Source organism: Trachurus trachurus (genome assembly GCF_905171665.1).
Source record: "Trachurus trachurus genome assembly, chromosome: 17".
Lineage (NCBI taxonomy): Eukaryota > Metazoa > Chordata > Actinopteri > Carangiformes > Carangidae > Trachurus > Trachurus trachurus.
In genome coordinates, this window is record NC_139900.1 from 24,262,800 (window position 1) to 24,277,402 (window position 14,603).

The 14,603-nt window shown below is 41.6% G+C and overlaps 1 protein-coding gene across 1 annotated transcript; it reads left to right on the top strand.

Moving 5' to 3' along the window:
* Positions 1-2,646: 2,646 nt before the first annotated feature.
* mrpl37 (mitochondrial ribosomal protein L37) lies at positions 2,647-13,935 on the top strand. The gene is made up of 8 exons (XM_083991526.1): positions 2,647-3,131; positions 5,454-5,637; positions 6,053-6,168; positions 8,567-8,755; positions 10,511-10,665; positions 10,779-10,910; positions 12,623-12,697; positions 13,702-13,935. Exons 1-8 carry the CDS (start codon positions 2,747-2,749, stop codon positions 13,777-13,779), a joined length of 1,314 nt encoding a protein of 437 aa, XP_083847652.1. The 5' UTR covers positions 2,647-2,746; the 3' UTR covers positions 13,780-13,935.
* Positions 13,936-14,603: the final 668 nt, after the last annotated feature.

Below are 14,603 nucleotides of genomic sequence, written 5' to 3' on the forward strand. Positions count from 1 at the left end.
TCTAACTATTGCGAAAAAAGACGACTTACTACATCAATCAGTTCCGACCAAGCAATTTGATTGGACGGGAGGTATTCCAAGAGTGTTGATATTTATAGAGTAAAACTGAGACTTGTAACTGTATGTATCACCCCGCTTTTCTATGCTTTTCTTGAAACTGTAAATATAAAACTCAATAGTCAAATTAATTTCACCAACCTTTGACTCTTCTAACAAAATCACACACCTCAGAGCGGTTTTATCTGAGCTTCAGATCATCACACAAGTCAATCAGAATGGGAACACTACTGATCATTCATCACACACTACAGAGAAAAACATAGTGATCGGTGCATGTGCCTCCAGAAATGTGTTTAAAATTACAGATTCATTACAGAAAAAGTGTGTTTTAGTGAGTGTAGGCCTACTTGTGTGTAGAGTTTTACAAAAAGGTGACATAAGATCTTCAACTTGCATCTTAACTGCTACAAATTGTTTCAACAATTTTGGATTTTGTTCAGACAATGGAATTTAGTCTTTTTACAATTCAGAAACTGTATCCATTAACTAGCATCACATTAGGGTCACCGACTAACAAACTTTGCACCTGCCTTGTATGACTGAAACACAGCTGTGCTGAATGATATTCAGTACATCATCCCTTCTCATGTCATGACTTAATACTTACATACTGTTTTTAATACCACTACATATATCAAACTATATAATAATCTTTATTATGGACTCGAAAAAGTGGTCCACTCTCATACACATACACATACACACTTAACATGCAAGACAAAACAAAAATAATTAAATACAGTTTTCATATGTAGCCTACATTTTGTTTCAAGATGAATGACATCAGACATGGATACCATACTCTTCATGTTCCCTGCTGATGGCTTTCTATACGTGTTTCTTGGTCTACTGGTTCACAATAAATCTATAAAACTATAGAATTGTTTTGTCCTTTGCTGTCAGGTCTGAACGTTTTGCAAACAAGAAAAGGCAGCACAGTTTTTTTTTTCTTCTAAATACCTTGCCGAGAGCTATGAGAGATTGAGGCTCTCTGAACATTCAAACAGCAGCTGGTGATGCATTTATTTTATTCTTTTATTCTGTTATTATTTTTAATTTATAGATTTATTTATTCATTTATTTATTTGTTTTTATTGTTTAATTTCATTGTCCTTTTATTCACCCTCAACACTTCATGAAAAGTAGGTTACTCTCTGTTTTAAGAATGTAATAACTAAAAAAGTTTGTTTTCTTTTTATATTTTTCTATATTTTATAAGTATTCAGACTTGAATGGCTATTTTACTCAGTCATGGTTTAAACAGATGTGCCAGCAGTTGAACCATACATGATGGTTCAAGAATTTGCAATACAAATAACATGAATTGATATTGATGACAGTGTGTAAACATTTTATAGGCTACTTCATCAGTGTACATTTTTGTACAGTATTTGTGTTTAGAGCATAAAGGTGATAAGAGATATAAACTTGTGTCATATATGGTTTTGCAAAAAGAGCGAGTGACTCAACAAGGCCACTGAGGATTTAGATACTACAACACTGCGCCCCCTGAACTGTCAGCCTTCAAGACCCTTCAAGACTGTGGTCTATGTACTGTACTGTAGGTCTTTGAGTTGCAGCTCCAAATGGGGTCAAAAAAGATGAAATGATGAGGTGCACAAGGCAGGAAGCACACATCCAAAATTTTGCCTGAGTGCTAACATTGCAAATACCAGTGTTGGTCCCACCATGGATATTAGAGGAGGTTGGGGTTGATCAAAGTTAGCTGACAGATAGACGGACATTATTAAGATTTACACATATAGATATGTGGAGCTCTAACTCATCATTGTGTCTTGTACAGTAAACCATCTTTATATGTGCGCAAGGCCATTCTTGAGATGATTCCATCTTATTTATCATCCCTTCTAATCTTGACTAACAGGGCCGACAGTCTCCGCTCTCAGGACTTTTGTCATTTTACTGTTCCTAAGGTGAGAACAGAAATGGGGAAGAAAGCTTTTAGATTCTCTGCTCCAAGTACATGGAACAGTTTGCAGTCAGAGCTCAAACTCCAAAGTCTGGTCTCTCTGAATGTATTCAAGTCCATGATAAATTCCATCACATCCAGGCTTCAGGAGTGCAAGTGTTTTGCTTGAGTGCAAATGTTTGACTAATCTTGTAAATTCAATTGTTTGTTTTCGTTGTGTGGAAACAACTATATGCTGTCATTCTTGGCCAGTTCCAGGTCTCTCTTGCAAAAGAGATCTTGGATCTCAATGGGACAAACCTGGTTAAATAAAGGTTATAATAATAATCCACTGATGCTTCATGAATAGCTAATAGGAATGGAATTTATCATACCAGACCTAGCAGTAATGTCTCAGAAAAGAATCAACCACCCAGGGGTCTCGGATCCCCTCTTGATGTAGGCTATATCTTCTTAAGTTGAAAACTAAAAACTAAAATATTATTATACGTATTAGCACGCACACATTCTGGGAAAAGACTGCACTTAGGAGAACAGTGTGTAAGTGATTGGACTCATCCCGCCTCCAGGTGGCGGTAATGTGTCTTAAATCTGTTTGACAACTACCTTTACATAACCACGGAAGAAGAAGAAGGACGGAAGTTGAGAAACGCGTCAGTGGATCAAAATGGCAGCTCCCTGCAGGAGCATCTGACAGGCGATGACTTAGGTCACTGATACCACTGAAGGCTTGAATAGTGAAGAAGAAGATCCACCATGGTCCTGGAAACGACTCGGTGTTTAAAAACGGCGTCGTCTGTGTTCAGTCGGAGCGGCTTCCTGGAGGAGCTGAGCCGGCGGCCGGCGCATGGAGCCGCCGGTGGGCTGCAGGCCCGGAGACGGCTCGGTGTGAGCCGCTGCCTCGCTGCCAAGGTCCCCCCGACACGGAGACCCCGGGAGAGAGTGGACATCCCCGGGCTGGAGATGGTCACCTACGGGGAGAGGATGCACTATGTTCCGGGGCTGGCGAAGCCCGTTTCCCCACACTGGGAGAGAGACTACAAGGACCCGAGATACTACAGGTCTCCCCCCGCCCAGGACATGCCGCTGTACAAGGAGAAGCCGTGCTATGTGTTCAGCCAGAGGACCGGCATGTTGGAAGGTGATCTGTCACACACCCCCGGTACACTGCAGCATGGCTCACAGCAAGCAAGTGTAATGATACATGAATGGCACAGTGACAGGACAGGCTCACTACTCGTCATCTCCTTACACTGCAGACTGAAGTAGGGCCGACTGATATGGGACGATATTAGGGAATGAAAAATAAGGATAACAAACATATCAGCCGAATTTTTACAGTTTTCCATAAATAAATACATTTCCCTTAGATTTTGATTAAGTTATTGATTGATTGATTTGTTTATTCAAGTGTCATCATAGGCAGCCTACATGGGCTGACAAGACACTAGACAATATAAATACATAGGCCTGTATAGTCTGCCCAAAAATATGTGTCCAAAGACTTATGCAATCATTTCTGCATTAACAGGCTTTTTTTTTAAATAACCAAAACAATAACAGTAAGTAGCCTTATGTAGGATATAATGTTCTACACCTGAACTTTTTAAATCATGGATTTCCTCAGTTCATTATACAGAGGGCATTAAAACAGAAAGGGAAATTCATCCTCCACAATATCGAAGTCATACAAAACACATATACGCTGCTCTTCAGCGAAACCCTTCTACCTGCCTACTTCAATATCCAGAGGCAAGGTGCCGGACCTCAGCTGTGGACACAGCAACCTTTGACCTCTTCCTAAGTTTAATGTTAAGTAAAGTTGTGTGTAGTGATCCTCTTTCATTTGAACATAGCTGCTGAGTTTGGGCTGACTCCAAATCTCCCCCTTCTGTTGTTCCCTATGAAGTTGACATATTTTTTGTTTATCTGTAATTACACTGCAAATTATCACTATACAATTATGATATAGCCTAACTCAGAAAGTGAAAACACTGCAGAGACATCCTCTTAACTGGGGAACATTGTGGGCTTGGTCCCATTTAAAGATCTTTTTGGTCAGTTTTCCATCTGGCAACCGAACAAGTCTGTTCCAGAGCCGGACTATTTCACATCTCTGCTTAGGTATAACTGAGACACCTGACCTGTAAGTTTTATTTATCTTTATCTTCAAATCTTTTTATCATCACAAATTGTTGTGTGGGTCGAGCAATTTATTGACAATTCTAACATAATAGGAAGGGTGGATGAGCAAAAAGTCACTGGTAAAACATGATTTGATATGTCCTGTAAATGTGTGTTCATTTTCTTTCCTCCATCATTCTAAGTTATTATGAATCAAACTGTGAAGCGCCCTCTGCTGGATAAATAACAGCACCAGGACACCATTCCTAACTAAAACCAAGTCCCATTCCCTGCACTTTACTAGTGAAGCCCTAGACTAAATGCTGTAAGGGGCAGACAGTTGGAGGTGTGGGATTAGAATTGGTTCACTGCTTCCTGCCTGGAGCACCACTGATGAACTAGGTGTAATACCCCACTGACCACTGAATATGAGTTAGTTTCTGATGTGTGCTCAGACCCTGATGATGAAACTGAAATAACTACTAAACCAAGTAAAGTCTGGCTTCAGCTACTTCACAAACCTGTTTCCATTAGTTTCTGTGTTTTTGAGTATTCAGAATTTACAGTTTTCTGCTCTGACTTAAAGCAGAAGTAAGCGGAATGTTTGTGTTAATATAAGTCTTAAATAGTTCTATCTTCCGACGGCAATCACTTATATGGACCCTTTCAGAGAGTATAAACAAAGACAGGTGTGGCTCATTAGAAAACGCTCTGCTACACTAAATGGAATGGAGCCTTAATTAGTATCCTTGGTAACACCTGTCTTTGTTTATACTCTCTGAAAGGGTCTATAGAGTGTTTGGTCCGAAACACGGGTCTGTCAGTCACTCTGCTCTGCTGTAAGCCGAGGAGAAAACTTCTTGTATACTTCCTTGTATCCTACAAGCTTTATCCAATGAGGAGAGAGAACGGCATGAAGGGCTGTGTGTGCAGCCAAGGGATGCGCGTGAATGTGGTGACGTAGGGACGAGGACCAATAGATCCATGACGAAGTTAGCCAAAACGACCGGATCGCTTACCTCTGCTTTAACATATGAAGTGTTGTTAATAGGACTGAAGAAACATATCCGGAAGGGGAGGTGACATTATGATATATTGCAATATATTATAAATACAATAAGCAAGCTGACATATTGTGATATTTTTTCCCCCATAGTGTTTTTTTTTTACTTGCATAGTATAAAGAACTTTGCACATGTTATTATGTAAACTAATCACTTATTTTCATTTGTTCAGACTCAGTTGAAGCTGTATTTGTATTTCACAGTTCATCTAACTTCCTTTATCAAGGGATTACCATCACCAACCTCATGACTCTTCACATCTCTCTCTCTCTCAGGTGTGCGCCAGGCTCTGTGGCTGACCAAAACCAAGCTGATCTCTGGTCTGCCCCCCCAGCTTGCTTCATTTGCAGAGGATCCTGCCAATCAGATAGCAGATCAGGACGAGCGCGTGCAGAACGCCATCAAACACGCCCGCTTCTGGGACACGACAGAGCAGCGACCAGGCAAAGACAAATACTGGTATTTGTTCCAAATAAATGTTTTTTTTCCAAGTAGTTGATGGACTGAAAAAAAGTGTATATAACATAAACTATAAAATAACAGGTATATTATTTTATGACAGGACTTCTTGAGTCAAGTAACGGTGCATTTTATTGTCAGTAACGGTGTTATAACGGTGTAACAGTAACTGTTTTGATCACTCGTTCCTAAAAAAAGTAGCACCGTTAGTAACACCTTTATTTTATAATGCTGTTATTCCCATCACTGGTGATGGATGATATAGCATGTAATACAAAGTACTTTGAGTGGACAGTTATATTATTTACCTACTAAATGAGCCATATATGTGATAACCTTTGTTTGTTGTTTGTGATTTACTCTGCTTGATTAGTGTGGGAGTCTCTCACTGTTTGACACTGTGCTTCTCCCTCAGCAACACTCTGCTCTTCAACCTGATGCATCTGTGTGCCAGCCTACAGTCCACTCACCCTGCCACTGGAAGGAGGACCCTCACTGAGAAGTACTCACTAGCAGCAACATGGAAAAGAGGTATAATACACTGAGGCATGAGCCCCATGTAGATGGACCTATGTTTTTAGCAGCTGTGTGTGTCATGACAGGGTATCAGGGTAACCTCAGTTTCCGCAGGCCAGTCCATCTCTGTTGCAGTGGCCTGTCTCTGGTCCGTCACAGCTCTGGTCAGAAATACACAGGGTCTATTTTAGTGATGTCCGATAATATCGGCAGATATTAGCGTAAAAATGTAATATCTGTCCATATCGTTATGGGTTTTTCTGCCGATAATGAAAACCTGATAACGTAATGCCTGGATTTCGTAGTGAATTAAGTAGCGGTGGACCGTTGCTACTTAACTATTGCCGTCACTGATTCAGATGCACAATAATAGTCCAAGTGTTCTTATTACAGGTGTTCTGTTGTAAACAAACACACATGGCGATGGTGCTGCAACCGAGCTACACAGCTGTTACATGATTGGCTGTTCGCCTGTGACTCGTAGCATCCAGTGATAAGATATAGGCTGTTTCAATGAGCCAGACAGAGAGCACACGTGTCTGTTCGGTAATCCGTCTCTGCTCCGATCGTCGCCATCGTGCACGTTGTAGCAATGCAGCAGCCCCCCCATTCAAGTCAAACAGTGCGCGCTGTGTCTGTGTCTGTGTCTGTCCATCCGTGTGTGTGTGCGCGCGCGCGTCCATCCGTCTGTCCGTGTGTGTGTAAGTAAGGTTTATTTATACAGCACTTTTCACAGAAAAAGTGCGTCACAATAAAATAAAATACAACAGTAAAAACATAAAAATATAATGAATAAAACAATTTAACACATTAACTAAAAGCCTGCTTAAAGCAGAAGTAAGTGATATATTTGTGTTAATATAAGTCTTAAATAGTTATATCCTCCGACAGCAATCACTTACATAGAGTGTTTGGACCGAAACACGGGTCTGTCAGTCACTCTGCTCTGCTCTGAGCCGAAGAGAAAACATTTATCGTATCCTACAGTTTTTATCCAATGAGGAGAGAGAACGGCATCCAAGGCTGTGTGTGCAGCCAAGGGACGCCATGAATGTGGTGACGTAGGGACGAGGACTGTTATGGTGCGTTCAAGGAAACTCGTAACTCGTGTTTTTCCGACCTGTGAAGTCGTACCAGTTCGATCTGGTACGAGTTCACGGGTCGAACGTTACGAGTGGCCGTTATAGTGACTTTCACAGGTAAAACAGGTCGGAAAAACACGAGTGGGTTGCCTGAAACGCTACAAAGTCGTAAGTTGTGACTTGAAGCTGTAATTTACGGTTTCAAAAGCCTGCCTGGAACGCAGCATTAGCCAAAACGACCGGATCACTTACTTCTGCTTTAAATAAGTAAAAGTGTCTGTAAACAAATAAACAATGTTAATGTGGAATGCATCCAGAGGGGCATCACAATGGATGTAGTCATACAGTAATGTGTTGTTAATTAGTTTTTTGGAATCGGAATCGGAAAATCTAGTTCTGGAAAAAATCGGCTATCGGATATCGGCAAATTTCCAATATCGGACATCTCTAATTTTTACCAGATCACACAGCCATCACTCATCGACCCACGTCGATTAGATCGCTCCACACTGGAAGTCAAACACACAGAGCATTCTGTAAATTTCAAAGTAAAACACAATGGATCAACTGTGGATTGTAAAATCATCACTTTATCAACATTGGTTTCACCCACTGGCAAAAGCAACAAGTCATTCAGGAAGGTCCTAAAGCTCACAGCACGTCAACACTCAACACCTCACTTCTACAAGAACACAAACAGAAAGTTAAAAAAAATCACAGAGTAATGTTGAACAAAAATTCAACCTCACTAATGGCGCTTTTCCACTAGCGTGGTACAGTACGGCTCTACTCAGTTTTTTTTGCTTTCCCACTAGCACTTGGTACCTGGCACCTTTTTAGTAACATCTCAGCCCTGGTTCCAAGCAAGCCGAAGGGATACTAAATGTGATGTCAGCCGACTGCCTTCCACTGATTGGCCAGAGCGTCGTCACTGTTGGAAGAGTTGCAAGCGCAACTTCAGACACGAGAATCAAACCCACTAAATTCCTAAAACACACAGACAACAGCGCTCACTGATCTGTAGTGAGACTGTGAGTTGTGAGTTAAATGACATTTATTGATAGCTTTGCTCTGCTGCCAGGTCTGATTCCTGTTTCACTGCATTGTTTACCTTGGCATGTGACAAAGAAAAGAACAGCTTACACCTGAAACATAACATAAGAAAATAATATAAGATCATATTGTATATTGATGTGTAGGCTGAGCTGTATCAACACAACAACTTTTGGTCATGATGCTGAGTTACACTTTAAGGTTCCACCAGGGCAGAGTGAGAGGATGCAGAATGACTGTATACTAACAGACTTTCATTTTTACCCACTTGCTACCAGGTGAGGACTTGTTCCAGGTCAGGGGTCGAAACTCATTGTTGTACAGCTCCATGGACACGCTCCCAGAGGTTTCTGGGAAACAGGAAGTTGCGGAAACGGCAGATCACGCCCTGGAAACCTTCTATCCCGTCTCCCCCACTATCGACCTGCAGAAAATCCAGCTGTACAAGGAGGTGGAGAACTGCTCCGGTGAGAAGAGTCTGAGTCGTGGGTTAACACAGAGTCGACCTCTTTTACCCTATCAAAATAAAAGGGGCTGTTGTATTACTGGTCACATTTATTCAAACTGATCTCCAACCCAGATCTGATGAATAAGATCGTTTAACAAGTCATCAAATATCAACATTAAAACAGCTAAAACAGCGACCTTTCTACTGCATCTAGTGTACTTAAAGGACTATTCTGGGCAAATTCAACTCAAGGCTGTATTTTCCTAACATTTTAGGTCTAAAAGAAGGAATCTGAAGATTTTCAGTTCAATTGGTCTTGTTTTGCGGCAGTTGTGTCTGTCTCCGCATCGCCACGGCAGCAATGGATGGGAGCGGAGTGAAGTTCCGCTGCTTAGGCTGTTTAGGCTTTTTTCATTTCCACAGACAGCGTCAGATGGCGACTCAAACATGCACCCAGAAGTTTGTTTACTTCAAGCAAGTCAAGAGTTGATATTCCTGTGTTTATGACACAAACAGCAGTAAACGTAAACACACAGAGTGCGTCAACTTGGGCCTCGTGCGAGACTCTGGGAGACTTTAGATTAGAATTAGATCTAGTTTTACAAACATGTCGGCTTGCTTGAAGTAAACAAACTTCTGGGTGCATGTTTGAGTCGCCATCTGACGCTGTCTGTGGCTTTGAGGGATGTAAACAGCCTAAGCAGCGGAACTTCAATCCGCTCCCATTCATCGCTGCTGTGGCGATGCAGGTACAGACACAACCACCGCAAAACGGCAGCAATTAAATGGAAAATCTTCAGATTGCTTCTTCTAGACCTAAAATGTTAGCAAAATACAGACTGAGTTGAATTTGTCCAAAGGGCGTTTGTAGCTCATACAACACCACTTTAAAAAGCTGAACTATCCCTTTAAGATATGCATTTGTATAGGGCTTTTATTCTGAAATGCTTTGTTTTATCAAAGTGGAGACTGGCTTGACAGCAGTGATAAAACATTACTTATAGGTGGGAGCTTCTCGCTACTCTGAACAACAAAAGAAAAAAAACTCTGGAAAAACAAAAAAAAAACGTAACCCTAAAGCAATACGCTTCCATAGAGACTTGACACTCACTGACAACTGACAACTCTTCTTTGTGGGTGGAGTAATTGAGCATAGAGTGCCTAAGCGGAAGCAGGAAGTAACGGCGCCATGGGACCTCAACTCTGAAAAACTCGCCATACAAATGAATGGGAGTGAAATTTTTATTTCGTGATCCGTTTGAATTGTGCCATGAGAAAAAAATATGTCCTCTACCTGTTTAAAACATCACGTTTCATTAAGAGAAATCAGCAGTTTATCGTAAAACGGCAACAGAAGAATGTATTTTGTGTAAAGACCGCTCTACGGATTACAGATCTGTGTCCCACAAAAAATACGTCACCAACTGACACGGGAAAGGGCGGCATTTGGTGTGTGACGTCACCTACGCGACTTGTAGTCTTTCTGGTTACGGACTCTTCAGAATTTTATTTTACAATAGTTTTACAACAAACTGCTGATTTCTCGGGATGAAACGTGATGTTTTAAACAGGTAGAGGACATATTTTTTTCTCATGGCACAATTCAAACGGATCACGAAATAAAACTTTCAGTCCCGTTCATTTGAATGGCGAGTTTTTCAGAGTTGAGGTCCCATGGTGACCGTTACTTCCTGCTTCCGCTTAGGCTCTCTATAGCACAGAGAGCTAACTTCAGTGTTCAGAGCAATTAATGACTCGTCTCTCGTCCAATCAGGTTTCAGGGATGACTACCCATACCCCCATGCCCACACACTTTACTTCCAGGAAGCAGCTGAGGCTCGCTGTAAGCTGCGCCTGGACCAGTTCAGAGCCAACATGCTCATGTTCACCTTTGGAAACGCTCTGGCCCGCGCTCACAAACAATACGGGGTGAGGAGATACACACACACACACACACACACACAGCAACATACTGCTGTAGTCAAGATCACAACTACCTTTCACTCACTCTCTCCCTCTGTCCTTTCCTGTGTGTGTGTCAGACCCAGCCCCAGCATATATTAGATCGTCCAGTAACAGTTCAGGCCGTGGGAACCAATGGCAGAGTTTTCCAGTTCATGGTTTTCCAGCTCAACACCACAGATCTCTCAGGAGACGACGGCGTCAAGAACCAGGTGCTTCATCATCTCCTTCATCAGTCACACACAGTGAGATGGCTCTGACATCAGGATGCCACACTGACAGAGCAGTGCAGCTAAATGTTGTGAGGCTGCACTTTTCATTTTTCTTCATCAGCTGTTGACTGTCCATATTCACGTGATAATACGGCGATGGTGAAGCTTCACACAGTGACAGAAACACACAGTCAAACACAAGCCACACCCCCGATCAGTAACTGCAGCTACAATTTGTGACTTTTCCCCAAATACACAACAACATGAATTAAATGTTCTGTCACGTATCAAACTAATCATTGATTTAGTGCTGAAAGTCATTATACACATCCTGATATTTATTGATTGGTGCTGATCATTATGGGGCCTCACAGTTGTAAATATAGACATACGGTAATCGGATGATGATGCCAGGATCAGACGACACACATTCAGGCCAATTTTCACACAATTTTGTTGTGGCCGACAAATTTCCAGCATCAGGCCCCATTATGAACGTCTCCACCGCAGGGAGTCGTCTCCCGGAACAACAACGAAACTACTTTTTTACAACCCAGCATTATAATAAAGTGTCTACATGGCTAGAAAAAGAGGAGAACAAAACTGCAGCACAACAACTGTGCGATGATTGCAACTGTTGAGAGGACGGTTCTTGTAAAGTTCCCACCCTCCCGCCTCTTTACCAGGAACTCCGGCAGTGAAAATGCAGCTATACTTTTAGTGTAGTGTAATTTCTGCCACTGTGATGGTTTAATCTGACATGGTGACCATTGTGAAAGACAAAAAAAAATGGAGTCTGAACCCAGCCTAAATACATAGGAAAATACACAGACTATTTTCCTCATGACAAACTGACACCGATAGTCTTTCAGTCTCTCATTTGATTTGTATTGAAACTGACCAGTAACTTACAGCAAGGAAAATAAGTATTAAACACATCAACATTTTTCTCAGAAAATATATTTCTAATAGAGCTATTGACATGAAATGTTCACCAGATGTCGGCAACAACCCAACTAATGCACACATACAGAGAAATCCAAACATTTATGTCCATAAATTATGTAATGTGTAATAAAGTGAAATTACACAGGGAATAAGAATTGAACACATGAAGAAAAGGAGGTGCAAAAAGGAATGGGAAGCCAAGAAAGCAGCTGGAGTCTGTCAGTATTTAGAAAGTCATCCTGTTCCCTATCAGTGCAAAGTAATATCAGCTGGTTTACTCCAGTTTACGCCTATGGAAAGGTTTCTCATCACCAAAGTGTCACACCAGAGGCATCTCATGATGGGGAAAAGCAAAGAGCTTCTCCAGACCTTCAGAAACTTATGTTGCAGAACAAACTGATGGCATCAGTTACAGACGTGTCTGAATGCACTGGAACTGAAAAGAACAACTTATCACCCTAAACTGGCCACGACCAGGTGCTCCTCGAAGATTCAAAAGAATACTAAGAAGAGTTGTCCAAGAACCAAGGAGCACTGACAGAGAGCTGTTGAGGGACCTGGAATTAGCAGGTTCAGTTGTTTAAAAGAAAAACAATGAGTAATGCACTCAACCTCCATGGCAAGGCAAGGCATGTTCACCATGCAAGTCTATTGACGCGCTCAATACTTATTTCCCTGCTGTATATAATCACATGTGCTCCAGTTGCTGGTTATGACCTTTGTCATTGTGCTTCAGTCTTTTTAATGTGGTCTGGTGTGTGCAGGTTTGGCTGGATGAAGATGTGGAACTGTATGACTTTGCCAAAGTGCGACCACTGATCAAGAAGAAACAAGTGAAGGTAAGACAGCAGAGCTCTTTACAGCCCTGTCGCTCATCTACACTGACTCTGACATGATCCCAGTCCTACTGTGTGATATATATGAACATTATTATTGTCCGCAAGTCTCCGAACGTCATCTATGGTCAAAACCGGAAGCAGGTTTTGCATTTCCGGTGGAATTTTACGTTTACATTTCCATGGTTTTCAGTCGTTGTCATAGTTGTGGTAAATGCATGGATCTATTAATGCTGGCTTTTAACACGGATGTCAATTTGTGTGATATCCATTGTTAAAAGCTGGTGTGATGATCTATGCGTTTTAGAGATTTTCATTGAAAAAAAAAAAGATTCATGCATTTACCGCGACTACCGAAACCATGGAAACGTAAACATAAAATTCCACCGGAAGAGCAAAACCAGCACACGTTTTTGACGTTTGGCAAACAGAGTTGTGTAAAGAATTCTCCCATCTAGCAGTGAGGTTGTATATCGCAACCAACTGAGTAGTATTCTTTATGCTGCATTCACATGGAATCAGGCAAACGGGCAACAGCCACTGGACGGAACGGGAAAAACAAACAAGCGGTCCAAACAGAACGGCACGACGGCAAAACAAGACGCATATGAAAATATGTTATGGCGATGTCGTATTGTTGACCTCACTCAAGTTTTACTGTTCTTCTCTCGTCCACTAAAATGACATCCAGTCTGCCTGATTCCATGTGAATGCAGCTTAAAGGGATAGTTCAACATTTTGGCGAATTCTCTAATCACCATAATTCCTATAGTCTTAGAAGTAGGTTCATTACCTTTAATTGTCAGTGCAAGCTGTTTTTAGATCAGCGGGGCAGAGGCGTGAACTGCTCAGCTAACGCTACAAAGGCTCATGGTTTTTTCACGTTTTCCTCATCAAACTAAATACAATTTGCCAAAATGTTGAACTATTGCTATAACAGATGACACGAAAAATTACACAAAGTGGCTTGAGGTGATTCTGATTGGTTGCTGTGTGTCTCCCTGTAGGTACCAGCTGGTTTGGCAGGATACAAGCCTGAAGCATTCAGCAAGTTCCTGGCCCTGTACCTGCACGGAGCAGTTTAGGACTCCTTCAGTGTGTGTGTGTGTGTGTGTGTGTGAGTGAGTGTATGTGTGTGTTAGTGTGTCTGGGATCTAAACCAGTGTCTCTCAAGAAAACACCACACACTGACCCACCAACAGTGTAAATTCGGTCAATAAAAACTCTCATTGTTCCAAGTTAATTTTGAAGTGTCATGTATTCATTTTCAGCCCATTGAAACCCAAGAAAGAATCCTTAAAGCTAGCCTTGCAAGGAACTCAGTACTTTTATAATAATTTTATTATAATAACTGAATAAAATCCAATGGGAAAACACATGCACGTGTGGGTGTTTGCAAAGGCTACATGAGGATGTATTTTGGTTGTACTTTAATTGATACAGCAGCTGTAGAGAGACAGAGGGGGAATGACATGCAGCAAAGGGCCACCAGTGGAATCGAGCCAGGGTCGCTGTGGCAAGGATTGTAGCCTCTGCACATGGAAAGTATAGGGAATTGGGTCAGTCCTCATTTCTGACACATCTGAAGGCTGAGGGCCTGGGGAAGCTGTGGCTGGAGGTTTGGCTCTGGCTGTGTGGGACTGAGATAGGTTCTTAGAGAACCTCATACATGGTTCCTTTGAAATGTTGTGTTTCCAAACTCCATGCAGTAGCTCCACACCTTCTGGCAGGAGTGGTGGCATATCATTAATTTTAAAAGGAATCCAGGAAGGAAGAGAGGAATTTTTGTCAAACCAAAAACACTGTGTAACTGGGCATTAAAAAAAACATGATCCAGAATTGTATTTTCATTACTAAAGATTACACCCCAAAACCTTTTTTGAGAAGTTCTACCACAGGATAAATATTG

Excerpts from the sequence above, each read along its gene's own strand:
- mrpl37 (XM_083991526.1), top strand. The coding sequence starts at position 2,747 with ATGGTCCTGGAAACGACTCGGTGTTTAAAAACGGCGTCGTCTGTGTTC. Across the intron at positions 5,638-6,052 it reads CCAGGCAAAGACAAATACTG|CAACACTCTGCTCTTCAACC; the intron begins GTATTTGTTCCA and ends CTTCTCCCTCAG. Across the intron at positions 8,756-10,510 it reads GGAGGTGGAGAACTGCTCCG|GTTTCAGGGATGACTACCCA; the intron begins GTGAGAAGAGTC and ends TCGTCCAATCAG.